At 39.6% G+C, this 14,152-nt stretch overlaps 3 protein-coding genes across 3 annotated transcripts; 1 reads left to right on the top strand and 2 right to left on the bottom strand.

The window, feature by feature from the left end:
* Nucleotides 1-11: 11 nt before the first annotated feature.
* On the bottom strand, nucleotides 12-2,037 carry magoh (mago homolog, exon junction complex subunit). The gene is made up of 5 exons (XM_063890539.1): nucleotides 1,804-2,037; nucleotides 1,392-1,450; nucleotides 858-968; nucleotides 321-403; nucleotides 12-229 (listed from the first exon to the last, which is right to left on the bottom strand). Exons 1-5 carry the CDS (start codon nucleotides 1,892-1,894, stop codon nucleotides 130-132), a joined length of 444 nt encoding a protein of 147 aa, XP_063746609.1. The 5' UTR covers nucleotides 1,895-2,037; the 3' UTR covers nucleotides 12-129.
* A 736-nt stretch (nucleotides 2,038-2,773) lies between these two features.
* aatf (apoptosis antagonizing transcription factor) lies at nucleotides 2,774-7,222 on the top strand. The gene has a single exon (XM_063890535.1). The coding sequence runs from the start codon at nucleotides 2,829-2,831 to the stop codon at nucleotides 4,452-4,454; it is 1,626 nt and encodes a 541-aa protein (XP_063746605.1). The 5' UTR covers nucleotides 2,774-2,828; the 3' UTR covers nucleotides 4,455-7,222.
* Nucleotides 6,367-13,695, bottom strand: uck2a (uridine-cytidine kinase 2a). The gene is made up of 7 exons (XM_063890537.1): nucleotides 13,499-13,695; nucleotides 11,615-11,774; nucleotides 9,900-9,996; nucleotides 9,499-9,641; nucleotides 8,652-8,749; nucleotides 8,515-8,563; nucleotides 6,367-7,452 (listed from the first exon to the last, which is right to left on the bottom strand). The coding sequence occupies exons 1-7, from the start codon at nucleotides 13,601-13,603 to the stop codon at nucleotides 7,316-7,318; spliced, it is 789 nt and encodes a 262-aa protein (XP_063746607.1). The 5' UTR covers nucleotides 13,604-13,695; the 3' UTR covers nucleotides 6,367-7,315.
* Nucleotides 13,696-14,152: the final 457 nt, after the last annotated feature.

The following is a 14,152-nucleotide window of genomic DNA, read 5'->3' as shown; positions in this document are numbered from 1 at the left end:
TCAGACCAACAGAACATTTTTTTCCACCTTTATTTAAAATAAAAAACAGTTCCACCAAAAGCAAATGTACAAATGCGGTAGTACAACAGAAACGTTAGCTAAAGAAATTAAAACGTGCAAAATCCACATTTAGATAGGCTTGATCTTGAAGTGTAGGCCGATGAGACTGAAGACGAGACATTTCAGATCCTGCACCAGGTAGTAGAACACACGGAGGCCTTCGGGGTCCCTGAACACAGCGCCAAGAGGAAAAGGTTAAAGTCTGTGGCCACAGAAAAATGAACAGCCTCTATCTCACAACTCCTGCATCGAGTACTCACTTTGACTGGTTGACGTCAATCAAGGAGCCAATCTTGGAAGTTGTGAATGAAATGTGCTCATCTCCAATGACAATCTCCAGTTCCTGTGAAAATGACAACAAAACCAGGCAAGTTAGTGCTCTGGCTTCAAATACGTTATTTAACAAATTCACCAGTGTGACTGATTAAACTCAAACCTGTGACCTGACAGTATCCATGTCTACCATCAAATATTGGTGTGTAATCATGGATAAACACCATCATTTCTCTAAATCTGTAACAGGGGTTAAAAACATGCTATCATAACCTGGAGTAGGGGTTGTATCAGTTTTTCCAATTGTCTGTGAGTATATAAGCTTTTATTTTCTGCTTATGTGTGTGTATTTATGAGTTTTTATAAATGTCCTTTTAATTGGGCATATGTGCTATTTCATGCTTTCTTTTAATGCCACATGCCAGGGGCTGCAGATGAAAAGGAGCCTTTATGGTTAAATCCGGCACATTTACATGATGGACGCAAATGCTTGTGTTAATTAATGTGCTTAAATAAAAACAAACCTGTCTGCCGACTCTGTCAGGGGGCGGCCAAAGAGCATCATCTTCCTTAGTGATCTCACTGTCATCGATGATCCTCTTCAGCTCCTCCATCACACTCTTGTGTACATATGCCTGGGGGTGCAAAGACAGAGTTAGTGAATGTGTGCCACACAATCATTACATACCAGTTGATGAAGCCCACGTCATAAATAAGTTAATATTTCTAGTGACTAATAGTGATTACATTTTAATATTTTACTCATCCTTTTTTAGTCTAGCAAACAGTTTATTATTGTTTGTCTGTGCTCTTTTAATCCTGCTTTGTGAAACGCTCTGGGCTGCATGACTGTAATAAAGGAACTCAGGCTTTGTATCAAGAAAGTTGAATTGAATAATAAATGACCACAACACCCACTCCAACAACATTTCAAACAATAATGCATGCATGAAAGCTCATTTAAAAACAAATTGATCTGAGAATGTTGTCAAATTGCCCTAATGTTAACATTACCATTATACAATAGCAATGGACGACAATCCAATAACATAGCTTACCTCTTTTCTGATCATGACGTCATTCTTGTAGTTGCTGTTATTAGCGTACCTCAGTTTGCCTAAAACAAAATGTTAAATTTAACGTTACAGTAACATTTACAACAATGCATCACTCAACACAACTCATGAGTTTGTTTCCACTCCCTACAGACCACATGGCGCTTAAACACTCTGCTGATATTTCTTAAAATATGTCTGTCTTTACAATAATTATGTTTGCCATATTGAATTAGTCTAGACATAAACTACTATCATCAATACAACAGTGGGAAGCAAATGGTTCAATTGCCGCTCGCAACTGGTTTAGAATGGACTGCGGCCTACCATACCTTAGCCATTACCGAGTGGATAGCTACGTTAGCTCAGATGCAGGAAGACTAATACATTTGCTTTACCGCCAAAATAAACTTACCGTCGGGTCTGAATTCAAACTCCAGGAACTCGTGTCCAAACTTTCCCTTGTGCCCAACATAATATCTCAAATAAAAGTCACTTGTTGACATCTTTACTCTCCAGAAAGCACAGTTTTTGGTGAAGCATACGAAACAAAACTCTGCTAGTAAGCGCAACCTGGATCCACACCACCCATGTACGCATGCGTAAAGAGTCACCGGTTTATCAAATCTTCGTGCCCCGAGCTATGACTTACAGGAAATACAATACACAATTTAAAACCCCAAAGACCCGATATTTCCACTTTAGGTTCCATCTGCAAAATGGCAATAGATCCAGTTATCATTTGTTTGTATTCAGTCAGTTACCTGGCACAGATTATCCGATTAAATTGAGATAAATTTAGTCTACATAGTATTGAAAGTGTATTTTCATCCTTGAATCTGCAGTCAGATTGATACTATTTCTAAAATAGTACCTCTAAACTTCACATCCATCCCATCTGTTAAAGCCAGTCAAATGGTGTTAGCGTTATCTGACAACAATTAGTTCTGCACATTTATGTACATTTAAAACGGATTAAAATACACGTGGAACTGCTCTTCCCTAATAAATATGGAACACCTTCATTTTTCTCGCACCAAGAAGATTAGTTTCTTCTGAAAAAAAAGTCGAACAATTAATCATTTAATACATGTGGTAAATTAATGCTGTTGGCAAGGAGTAACGTAGACCTGTTTACTAAAGGACGTAGAGCAATATGGGAAATAACTATAATTTGACTCAAGAAACTTATTTGTATTTTTTATTATATTTTAGTCGAATACACCTGGCTATATATATTGTTCTATTTGTAAACTATCCCCTGTATAATGAATACATATGATGTTCTTTGTTATACGAAAAAAGGTTCTGCCTTAGAGACTTTACCTAGGGGAACCATATCCCTCTACTATAGGCTCGTCGCATATTATCTACGTCATCACTCCGCACATCGTGAAACGCTCCTTAGTAGTGCACGTGTGGTTGTTGTAAACTTCCTCCATGGCGGGCTCCTTTTCTCAGGAGCTTGAGGACTTGTTGAACCCTCTGCCTAAATTTGCAGATCCGGAGGATGACGGGGATGAGGCGACCAAAGCCAAAGTGACGGAGAGATTCAGCGAGGATGAAGACGAAGATGAAGTCGGCCTCAGTGCCCTGCGGAAGAGCAACACGACCCTGCTGTCAGACTCCGACAAACGGTATGTGGGGAAGACAGTGTCCCGTAAACAGCTGCTGATAGACACTGGGGGATCTGGTGAGGAGGAGGAGGAAGAAGAGGAAGAGGAGGAGGGGGGCAGTATAGAAGGTCTAGAAGAAGATGATGATGAAGAAGAGCATCCTTTGGGGGATGAAGAGGATGATGATTTAGAAGAAGATGATGATGATGAAGAGGAGGAGTTGGGCAGTGATGATAAACTGGCATCCAAGAGAAAGGGCACCCACGTGACCTTTCGTAAAGGGGTGGACTTTAACAAGCTGACAGAGGGCATGGATGACCTGGGAGTGAGTGAAGATGATGATGATGATGATGATGAGGAGGAGGAGACAGAAGGCAGCGATGAAGACGACTCTGAGATGGATGATGAAGAAGGCGAGGATGATGGAACGGTCCTCACGTTCTCCCAAGACAAAGTGGACGAGGAGGTGGAGAAAGGCAAGGCGGTGAAGGAGCAGCTGGCCCTGTGGGACCAAATGCTGGAGGGCAGGATCAAAATGCAGAAAGCTGTGATCACCGCCAACCAGCTTCCTCAGCCGCAGACCTTCCCAGAGTTCAAGAAGAGGGGCGGGGCGGAGCTGGCGGGGGAGCTCAAGAACTCCCACAAGGCTCTGAAAGCTCTCCAGAGATCCCTGCTGGAGCTGCACGACCAGCTGCTGTGGCAAAACGCCGACACCAGGAGCGTCGCTGTGGGGACGGCGGACGAAGACGAGGAGATACACAGCGATGAGGATGAAGAGGTAGGAGGTGGAGCGCCCAAACGGAAGCTGGATATGGCGGAGTACCCGGACTTCATGGCCAAACGTTTCGCCGCTTTCCAGCCGTACCGCAACGCCACGCTGCAGAAGTGGCACGACAAAACTAGGTTGACTCTCGGGAAAAGCAGCAAGGGCTTCGGGGCGTTTGACCGGAACATACTGACCCAGGTGGAACATGTGCTGATGGACAATGAGAGGCTGGTGCGGCGGACGCAGACCCGGCGCTCAGAGTACAAAGTGCTGGGGAAAAAAGAGGTGTCTAATGTCATCTCTGAGCCCGTCTGCATAGAGGGAGAGGAGGTGGAGCTGGAACTGAAGGCCAACACGCATCTCAAGGATCTGGACGAGGATATATTCGACGACGATGATTTCTACCACCAGCTGCTGAGAGAGCTGATCGAGCGCAAGACAAGCGCATCGGACCCCAACGACCAGGTGGCCATGGGCCGGCAGTGGCTGGCCATCCAGAAGCTGCGCAGCAAGATCAAGAAGAAGGTGGACACCAAAGCCAGCAAGGGCCGCAAGGTCAGGTTCCACATCCACAGCAAGCTGGTGAACTTCATGGCTCCTGTAGACCACAGCTCCGTGAGCGACGAGGCGCGCAGCGAGCTGTACCGGGGACTGTTTGGGCAGAACTCAGCCGTCAGGGAATAGTGTGCAGGAAGAAGTGCTCAGGGGAACTGTGAGGACAGTAACAAAAGGCCTTTTCCACAGCCCCTGGACTGATGCTGAGCAGCTGTTTGTGTTGGAACAGAGAATGGGCATGCTATTGTTAGAAGAAGCCCGATGGACTATATAGAGTGTGTTATGTATACCTTTTATACTGAGTAATGTGTTCAGTATGTGTTTTCGCACAATGACAGATCTGTGATTAAATGTCATACATGAGTGTTTTCAGTAAATCAAAATGCCTATGAAAAATGTCAATTTTTTTGTCTCAATCGAAACCCAAAGATATTACCTTTTTAACAAGATATAAAACAGAGAAATATGTCTCCATATTTAAGATTCAAGAAATGGTATATAGTTCTTGAATATTTGTCTATTTGAACAACCACAATGTGGGCGGTGGTGGCAAAGTGGTTAGGGACTTGGCCTGGGTCCCCGAAAGACCAAGTGCCGTGGTGTCCCTGAGCAAGGCACCGTTCCCTATACTGCTCCCTGGGCGCCGGTATGGCAGCATATGGCAGCCCACTGCTCCTAACACTAGGATGGGTCAAATGCAGAATTCTCTAATTTCCTAAGATATAGAACAGAGAAAAATGTCTCCATATTCAAGAAATGGTATATAGTTATTGAGGATTAATGAATGTACATCTTGATATGGGGTGATCTGCATTTAGGGTGGCAGCAGTTCGATCCCACCCTTGCAGTCGAAGTGTCCTCGGGCCAGATACTGAACCCCCCACTTCTCTCGTATACATGTCAACAGTGTTAGTGAGTGTAAGACGTAAGTCACTTTGGATAGTTGTATCTTAATACTATGTAATGTGAAACTAATCATTACAGCTCTAGACTATAACATTGATTTGAAGGGAAACATGTTATTTTTGTTCTTAAATCCATCTCACAATTCAGGTAAAGTGTTCTAAAAACAGTTTGAAATAGGGAACTACCCTAACCTATACTGTGACCCAAATCCGTACAAACGGTACTGTTCATATTTATTCTTAATAGTACAGATTTACTAGTTAGTATACAAAAATCCAAACACTTGCATGTTGTATAGGAACAAGGAATAAAGCCATACTAGTGCAATAAAACTGCAGTTTTCAAATGTCACTGCCAGTAAACTTAACATAGAAACTGCCAAATTATTTCCAAGTAAATGTTTTTTGGGATTTGTGAGGTTTTTCACTCAATCAATAACCATTCGTGTGCATGTGAGAATAGAGTCCATGAAATCACTGAAATCAGTTTTTTTACTATACATGCGTCATTGTATATATTATTCTCACTTTTCCAGTGAGCACACTGCAAACCTGCTTAGTGAGAATGACTTTGACACAGCAGACATATTTCTCCTTTGTTTCTCCAACCTGGGGGTGCTGTGGCATCATCTACTGTAGGCAGAGGTGGAAGAAGTACTCAGATCTTGTATTTTAGTAGAAGTACCAGAGTGTAGGAATACTCTGTCACAGTAAAAGGCCTGCATTCAAAATGTTCCTCCAGTGAAAGTAGAAAGTACTCTCATCTAAATGTACTTAAAGTAGTGACAGTAAAAGTAGTCGTTGTTTGATTGGTCCATTTCAGAATAATATCTCTGATATGTTTTATAATGATTGATCATTAAAGTGTTCTCAGAGCTGGTAAAGGTGCAGCTAGTTTGAATGGCTTTGTATACTGCAGGGTAGCTGCTGAATTTACTCCAGGTGAACTAAAGTCTGATTTAAGGGTTGATTATATTTACCATCATTAATCCAGATCTGTAAAGTGACTGAAGGGATTAAATACATTTAGAAGAGTAAAAGTACAAAGTAGCAAAAAATTGAAATACAAGTCTCAAAATTGTACTCAAGCTGTCAATGGCATCAACCATGCGCAGATACACAAGTTATACATAATATTGTCTTTTTAAAAAAAAAGTTTAATTTGAAAGAAAATTCAAGACTTTGGAAATGATAGGTGCGTCAAGTCTAGCAAACAAAGTACCTGAGAACTTTATCATGAGAAAACTATACAAGAAGGAAACTCCAAACATTTACAGAACACATTTCACATTGGGTACTTAGTACTTTGTGACATTTACAACTCAATGCATTTAGTGACAACACCTTCACTGTTTATTTTTAAATAAACTTGCATATGTATGAATCAGAAGATTCAAGTTTATAGGAGTCAATGGAAAGTGGTTATTTCTAAATGTAAGCAATACTTAATGTTACCAACATCACATTAAATGGATTACAGTAATGGCAGCATCATAAACAAATTTACACAATTATTCTGCAAAGATGGCACGGAAAATGATCTTTGGTGATGTCATACATCAGATGATTTGAGGTGGAATCGGTTGGTTAATTAGACTATTTCAGTTTTTAAATGAGACAGGAGGTGCAACTAGGGACTCAAAGACAGAAATATCAGTACATTTGAATTATAAATCAAAATATTCTTCATACAGAGTTTCAAAAAGATCTAAAGTTGCATTGATAAAGGTATGTTGAACCTTTTAGAGAAGTGGGATAGGGTAAGGCCCTGCCTGAAAGCATGTTGCTACACTATTTATTGTGTGGTTAAAAGCTGTCAAGTGTTGGGACATTCTTCAGTGCAGTGCTGTGGTTAAGTTGAGCAGCAGAGAGAAATTGAATCAAAAAAGGTAGCCCTGTAGAGTGTTGTTTTCTCCATCTCATACAGTACACGAGTTAAAGAGAAAAAAGGAACTCAATAAAACCCTTAAACCAATTGCACAGATGACTGGCGTCGCCTCATTTCCTCAGTCCAAACTGAATCATCTCAAAGACCAGCCTTTTGATCGCCTGATGCTCCTGGGCCGGTCCAGACGGACGCGGCACTCAGTGGGGTCGGCTGCTGGACTCCATGTTCGGCTGCTTCTTCGTTGCTCCACAACCGTTAAAGCAGCCGTTCAGCCGCTTGGTCAGACCACCGGTCACAATGTCCTGGATGTGCTGGACTATAAGGTTTATGGCAACTGTAAAAATACACAGATTGCATGTTCAGGCAAAGTGTGTGTCTGATGTTTTACCAATACATTTAAATCACAAAGTTACACAGTGATATTCAAAAAAACTAAAACAACAAGGTTTTCATTAAAAACGTTCTGCTGTTCTTTCAAAGGTTTAATTTCATGTTGTTTAGTATGGCAGGCTTTTTATAACTTACTAGGTTTACCAGATTTAAATATATTTATCCATCAAATCAGTTTAAAATGTGACTTGGCAGTGTTTTTTATTTCTTATCATCACTTGGTTATTATTGTCTTTTTTTCCTCCAGTTGTGAACAGTTTTCCTACATTTTTCTATTTTTTGCAACAAGTTTTTTAGTTTAGTTTTAAACTCATACTGTGAACTGAAATGCAAAAAAATAATAATTGGGTGGACAGTAAAAACATTTTCAACCCATGGGTCCAGACAAGATATTATTTTCATACAAAATAATGCAATAATATGAACTTTAAAAAGTTGATAAAAATCAACATGTCCTTCCCAAACTTGAATTTTTGGTCATGAAATGTAAAAAAGGCTAAGTTGAATTTCCATGGAGTTGAACAAAATAAAAGTACTACATTTAGTGTGCTAATGTGAAAATATCAGCATGCTAACTGGCTGAAACAAGATGACTGGCATGGTTAGCCTTGTTGTTGTGATCATGATAGCATAATGACGTTAGCATGTAGCTCTCAGTACTTCTGTGCCTGCATACTGCTAGCTTTGTTGTGGACTCAGTGTTGTTCAAATGTTGTTGTGTGGTTTCTTTTCAATTAGCTGAATGCTCATCTCTGTGAATGTGTGTGATGGTATAACACGAGGCACAAATGAGAGCTAGTTCAGGGTAGGTATCCTTCAACATATTTATACTAACTTGAATATGGTTGTCTTTTGCACTTTGTTTTGGACAGTTTCCAAGAGCACAACCCCAACAACAATAACACAGCTGCGTCCTTTATGATAGCTCTGTTGAGACTAGGATCTCCAACACGTGGTTTCCATTTGTTGACTATCCTCTCTGAACCTCAAAAGCACCAATACTCACCGAGGTTGTCCACTCCTCTCGGTATGATCACATCAGCATATTTCTTCGTCTAAACAGAGTCAATGAAAAGGACACATATTTGACCGTGAGTCTATGCTCAGGGTCGCAGTGTTTGGAACATGTTGAATCGCACTTACTGGCAGACAGAACTCCTCAAACGCAGGCTTGACAAAAGTAATGTACTGCGCCAGAACGCTCTCCAAGTCTCGTCCACGTTCACTGATATCGCGCAGCACTGGCGGGAAAAAAAGAGTTTGGGAAGAGTTAGTTTCATAAAGGGAATAACAGTAGTTTGACATTTTTTGGGGGGGGGGGGGGGGGGGGGGGGGGGGGGGGGGAATGCTATTAGCCTAAAGTTACTGTACATGACTTGTATAGGTTTAGTAAAAGTAAGGCTACCACAGGTTTGTTTAAATAGGAGACTCCTGGAACATCCTGCCCAGGTAAAAAACACATTTGTTTAGTCACTTTTTTTAACTATCAATGTCTTATATTTCTTGGCTTGGCTAAGCTATGCTAACCACTGCATTCAAATGTACTTTACAGGCATGAATGGTATCAATGTTAACGTCTCATTCCAGCAAGAAAGGGAATAAATTATTTCCTAAAACTCCTATCTTGACCTTAGTGTCTTGCATTCTTCTCTTTTACTATGAATTTATTTGACTATTTTAAGAATAATAATGTTTTAATACTATTTATTTTAATATCCGTTTTGTCTCCCATCTCATTTTATTTGGTGTATTTATATTTTTTCTTCTTTTTCACTTCTATTTAATCCCCTTTTACCTAATATTTATTGTACGTTTTTTGTTTTCTTTCTACATTATCTGTTCTTGTATAAAAGGTTCCAATGTGGTAAATACTAACAACAACAAAAAATATGTTCACAGTCAGAACTGTAAAACAATATCGTAAAATAGTGTCTTGTTTCTTGTGTTTAGAAGCAGATGGGATTTGCCTAGTCATGCTTGTGTGCCTCACCTCTTCGAGAGAGACGTGTGTCTGCGTCAGTGTCCACAAACAGCTTCATTTGGAAGAGGTCTCGGATCTCCTGAGAATAGAACATGAGGATGCCCTCGAACAGCACCACGTCAGCTGGGTACACCGTCACCATCGCCTCATTCCTGCCGTAACAGAAAACATTCAATATAAAACACTTAAAAAAACACTAAGTATGCATGCAAAAGAGTTATAGAAAACGGCTTCAACAAATCTCACTATGCTATGAAAACCAGTTTGATGAAAGATTAGCGGTATTAATCCACCAGTCGTGTCTTTTTTTTTAAATATGGAATTGTCGTTTTATGATGCATTTGAGACCTCTTGTTATATAGTATACTGCTTTTATTTTTGTCCTATATATGTGGATCAGACTCATTCACCTGGAGTGGGAAACAAAGTCGTACACAGGGATGTGTACAGTTTGTCCCTTCTTGAGGTCCCACAAGGTCGAAATAATGAGGTCGTTGTCAAATGCATCTATACAGAAGAGTGCAAAACAATACAAATTATTTATCAAGCATGATCAATATCTACAACGAAGTATGAGGGTAGAAAGAAAAATCTAAAGTGGTCGAGTTAGGTTATTTTCTGAGAGAACAAAACTAAAACCCAAATCTGATATTAACCAAATATAAACTAGTCCCAGAGTTTAAAGTTCTAAATTATCTAGGAAAAACCAACACATTTAGAGAACTATATTCTCTGAAATAAAGTCATACATTTAAAAGTAAAGAATAGAGGTACGTTTACTTGGAAAACAAAACAGCATACACATTTAGTCAGTTAAATTTGAATACATTTGCAGAACAAAATAATTGGTTAACTTGATGCCTCCCGTTTGACACTAAACACTAAGAAAACAAAGTCCATCTGTATTTCCATCAAAAAAAGCTACCTGCAACAGAATCCCTGAACGTCAGAATAAAAGCTGAGCCCATTGAACAAGTATCAGATATGAAATATTTAGGGATCATTTTAGATTCTCAGTTAAATTTTAAAAGTCGTGCAAAAAAGATTTTCAAAACGATTAAGGCTAACCTTAGCTGTTTTAAGATAATAAGACGTTGCTTGACATCTGACTGTGCCTTTATCTTTCTTAATTCAATGATTTTTTCACATCTGTCCTATGGTTTGCCGGCTTGGTCCCAGACCAACCAGTGTGTAATCAAATCCATAGAGAGTCTTTACAATCGGGCCTTGAAAACCTTGGACAAAAAGCAAATAAGGTATCATCATTGCCGCATTTTAAGGAAATGTTGCTTATTTTATTGACTTTCATTATGTAAAGCTTGTGTTTACATGTGTAAATGGACTTGCTCCTCAGTCTCTCTGCAAATACATCCAGAGATTACAGAGCTGCGGCAGATCCACCAGAGCAGCTTCTAGTGGCAACTGTAAGGTCCCATTCTGCAAAACATCTTTTGCTCAGACAGCTTTTTCTGTGAAAGAACAAAGTCCTGGAACTTGCTACCTGATCACTTGAAATCTGCTGCTAACTTCACCACTTTTAAGAGAGCTACCAAATCCTGGTTATTCCAACAACAAACCATGTCTAGTTTTAACATTTTTAATGTATGCATTATTGTCTCTTGCTGTATTTTGTTTAACTATTTTACCTCACTGTTGTAATTTTCAAGTTCCATAAAAGCCCTTCTAGGGACGAGTGTTGCAAACTAGCATTCGCTATAAACACTATGATACTTGCATCGGATAGCTGTTTTCAGTCTGTCAATGTATATTGTATCTCTCCCTACCAAATAAATGATAAATAAAAGATAAATATGTTGAATATTCAGTGAAATAATATCTTCAAAACACCTTAAATAATAATTCCCACAACAGCAACAGTATGGAAAACTCATTCACCTGCACGTGACTATTATCTCAGGAATCTTTTCCATCTGTGTTTTCCGTAAATATCTGATTTTTTCATCACTTTAAATCTCTGAGATTCTGAAGATTATTTTTATACCTTATTTTTACCTACAGTGACCCTTATGTCACATCAAATTTCACCGCACAAACTTCACAGCTGTGTTCTCAGGAGATTCTCTTGATCGCCCTGCTTTCAGATGCTACAAGACTACAATATTACCTGGGTGGTCGAAGTTGAACTGGCCTTTGAGGGCCATGGCCTTCTGCTCCTGGGTGAGGACCCTGTAGAAGCTGTCCTGGCTGAGGATGGCCACTTGTCGCTGGTGGTGGTCGATCTCATTCTGCCCCAGCAGCTCCATGATCTTACTGCACACTGAGGACTGATGAGTCACACAAGAAGGAAAACAAATGAGTAAATACTGGCCCCCCCAATCTTAGTCATTAGATCCTTTGGAACATGAGTGGTTTTATGCACAACTTAGACCAACTTTAATTTACTTTGCTTTTAGTTTACACATGTCTTCATAGAGGAAAGCATAGTCGAAACTATTATCCATGTAAAGGCTGAGAACTTGGGGGCTTGATATCATGTGAACCTGGCAGACAGATGCACTCACAGACAGTGACACGACAAAACAAAGATTACAGTTTCCTCCACATTCAGATAACGTGTGTGGGAGAGCAGGTGGGTCTGAGAGCAGTTTGTCTTGTGGGAAAAAAAAGAGACAGAACCAGGAAGTCAAACCCACAAACAACTGCTGAAAACACTGATGTTGATCTAACCACGCCAACGTCCTGTTCCTTTCATATTTCACATCTGGAAGCACAGGCTACTTAAAATGTCAGTCATGGAAGACATATTTAGAACCATGAGTACTAACACTAACTGCTTTAAAAATACCCCACAAATAAAAGTCCTGAATCAGAATGTAATTTAAGTAAATACAATAATTATCAGCCAATGTAACTTAGGTAAAAGTATTGATAGAGCAGTAAAGTGTTCCATGACAGTGTTTTATTATTATATATGATATTTGGGGATTAATATACTGCTGCATTAACGTGTCTCTAATTTTTTCTTTATTTAATCTCATTTTTATTCACTTGCATGCTGCTGTGATGAAAACATTTCCAAAATTGGGATCAATAATGCATATTTAACATTATCTAACATTACAAATTCACACCATTTTCCCTGGACATGAAGGAGAAGAAATACTGCAGTCTGAGAAGTAACATAACTGGACTAGAAATGTTCTACTTTGGTAGTAGCAGAAAAGGTAAAATGCCTCAAAATTGTCCAGACCTTCAGTGAAGTTATATTGCACAACTATTGCATAATTTCTGAACAGCAGTGAGAATAACACCTATTGACAGCTCTCTGAAAACATTTGAATTACTGCACAATATTAAAATCAGATCAGGACTGATACTGGAGATATGTGGTCCTGACAATGTGGACAGAGTGATGTCAGCGAGCCAGCCGGTGAAATAAGATGAGGGGGAAATCAGAAATCAATCTGAGACTGAGGTTAGACGAAGAACACAATAACAGGTCAGGGTATCATCATGATCAGAACTAAACATGACATCTATAAAATGAGTGAGTTTATTGAGATAGTTTAAGGTCTCTATATTTTGTATGATTATTCTTTAAGTGATAAGTGTGGTATTCTCCAAGTCACGTGGTTTGAGCCGGCAGCCCGGTGCAGCTGATGCTAATTAAGTGAAATCTCTTTGAACTACAGGCACCCTTTTTATTCCCCTTAATAAAAAAAAAAGGGGAATATCTGGAAATAGTCTGTTTTACATTTATGACACTAGTTATATCACCATCTAATACAAAAAAATATTTGAACAATGCACATGTTATCCTGTTTTGACATGTAGGCGGTCTATGCACTACGCTCTTTGTTCATTAAGCAACAATCAGTCTAATAATTGATCCAACAGAAACGTGATAAAAAGATACAAAAAGAAAACAATGAACGTCAGGTTTAAATCATAAGGAAAAATCACGTGTCATCTCACATAGACTAATACAACACCGCCTAATTCACATAGAGAAATAAAATGCTTGTGTTATTATGATATAAAAGCCCACCTTCCCGCTGGCTGTCCCCCCAGCCACCCCGATGAGGAAAGGCTGCCGGTGCACGCGCTCATATTCGGCTCGGTCAGCTGGCTTTGTCTCGCGGTCGCCTGCCATGCTTCATCTGCAGCAACGCGAGGATGCGGCCCTCTGTCACACACGCTCCTCGTGCGCTCCTCCCCTCTGATGATGCTGAAGGTGAGGACGAATGCTGACGGAAATAGAGATGATTATCATTCAGACACGTTGATGGAAAATGTGTGTTTTGCCATAACGAAACTGGCCATCTGTTTGTTTTTTGAAGTGAAAGCCTATTTATGGAGCTCAATGAGTTAATATAGTATAACACAGTACTTTAAGAAAGTGACTGGTTCAATTATTCTTTTATAAAAAAGATGTTGTGTAGAAAACATATATTTGTAATACTGTGAGCCATGTTTAGACTCAGCTCTCTGAATTTATTTTGCACACATCTGCACAGCCTTCCACTTTACATGACAATTTGTCATATATATATTTTTATATATATTTTTAAAAAATAAACTAAAAAAGTACATTACAATGTTACGGAAGAGGATTAGGGCCACATGAAAACATTTTTTGGGGAATGTCAGAATTCTGACTTTTCTCAGAATTCTGACATCCCCCCAAAAAATTTCATGTGGC

The sequence above is a fragment of the Eleginops maclovinus genome, chromosome 9 (genome assembly GCF_036324505.1).
Source record: "Eleginops maclovinus isolate JMC-PN-2008 ecotype Puerto Natales chromosome 9, JC_Emac_rtc_rv5, whole genome shotgun sequence".
Classification (NCBI taxonomy): Eukaryota; Metazoa; Chordata; class Actinopteri; order Perciformes; family Eleginopidae; genus Eleginops; species Eleginops maclovinus.
Note: the sequence above shows the minus strand (reverse complement) of the source record. Positions and strands in the feature narration are given on the sequence as shown.

Excerpts from the sequence above, each read along its gene's own strand:
- magoh (XM_063890539.1), bottom strand. The coding sequence starts at position 1,894 with ATGTCAACAAGTGACTTTTATTTGAGATATTATGTTGGGCACAAGGGA. Across the intron at positions 1,451-1,803 it reads GTTTGAATTCAGACCCGACG|GCAAACTGAGGTACGCTAAT; the intron begins GTAAGTTTATTT and ends ATTTTGTTTTAG. Across the intron at positions 404-857 it reads CTGACAGAGTCGGCAGACAG|GAACTGGAGATTGTCATTGG; the intron begins GTTTGTTTTTAT and ends TCATTTTCACAG.
- aatf (XM_063890535.1), top strand. The coding sequence starts at position 2,829 with ATGGCGGGCTCCTTTTCTCAGGAGCTTGAGGACTTGTTGAACCCTCTG.
- uck2a (XM_063890537.1), bottom strand. The coding sequence starts at position 13,603 with ATGGCAGGCGACCGCGAGACAAAGCCAGCTGACCGAGCCGAATATGAG. Across the intron at positions 8,564-8,651 it reads TTGAGGAGTTCTGTCTGCCA|ACGAAGAAATATGCTGATGT; the intron begins GTAAGTGCGATT and ends GACTCTGTTTAG. Across the intron at positions 7,453-8,514 it reads GAGAGGAGTGGACAACCTCG|TTGCCATAAACCTTATAGTC; the intron begins GTGAGTATTGGT and ends GTATTTTTACAG.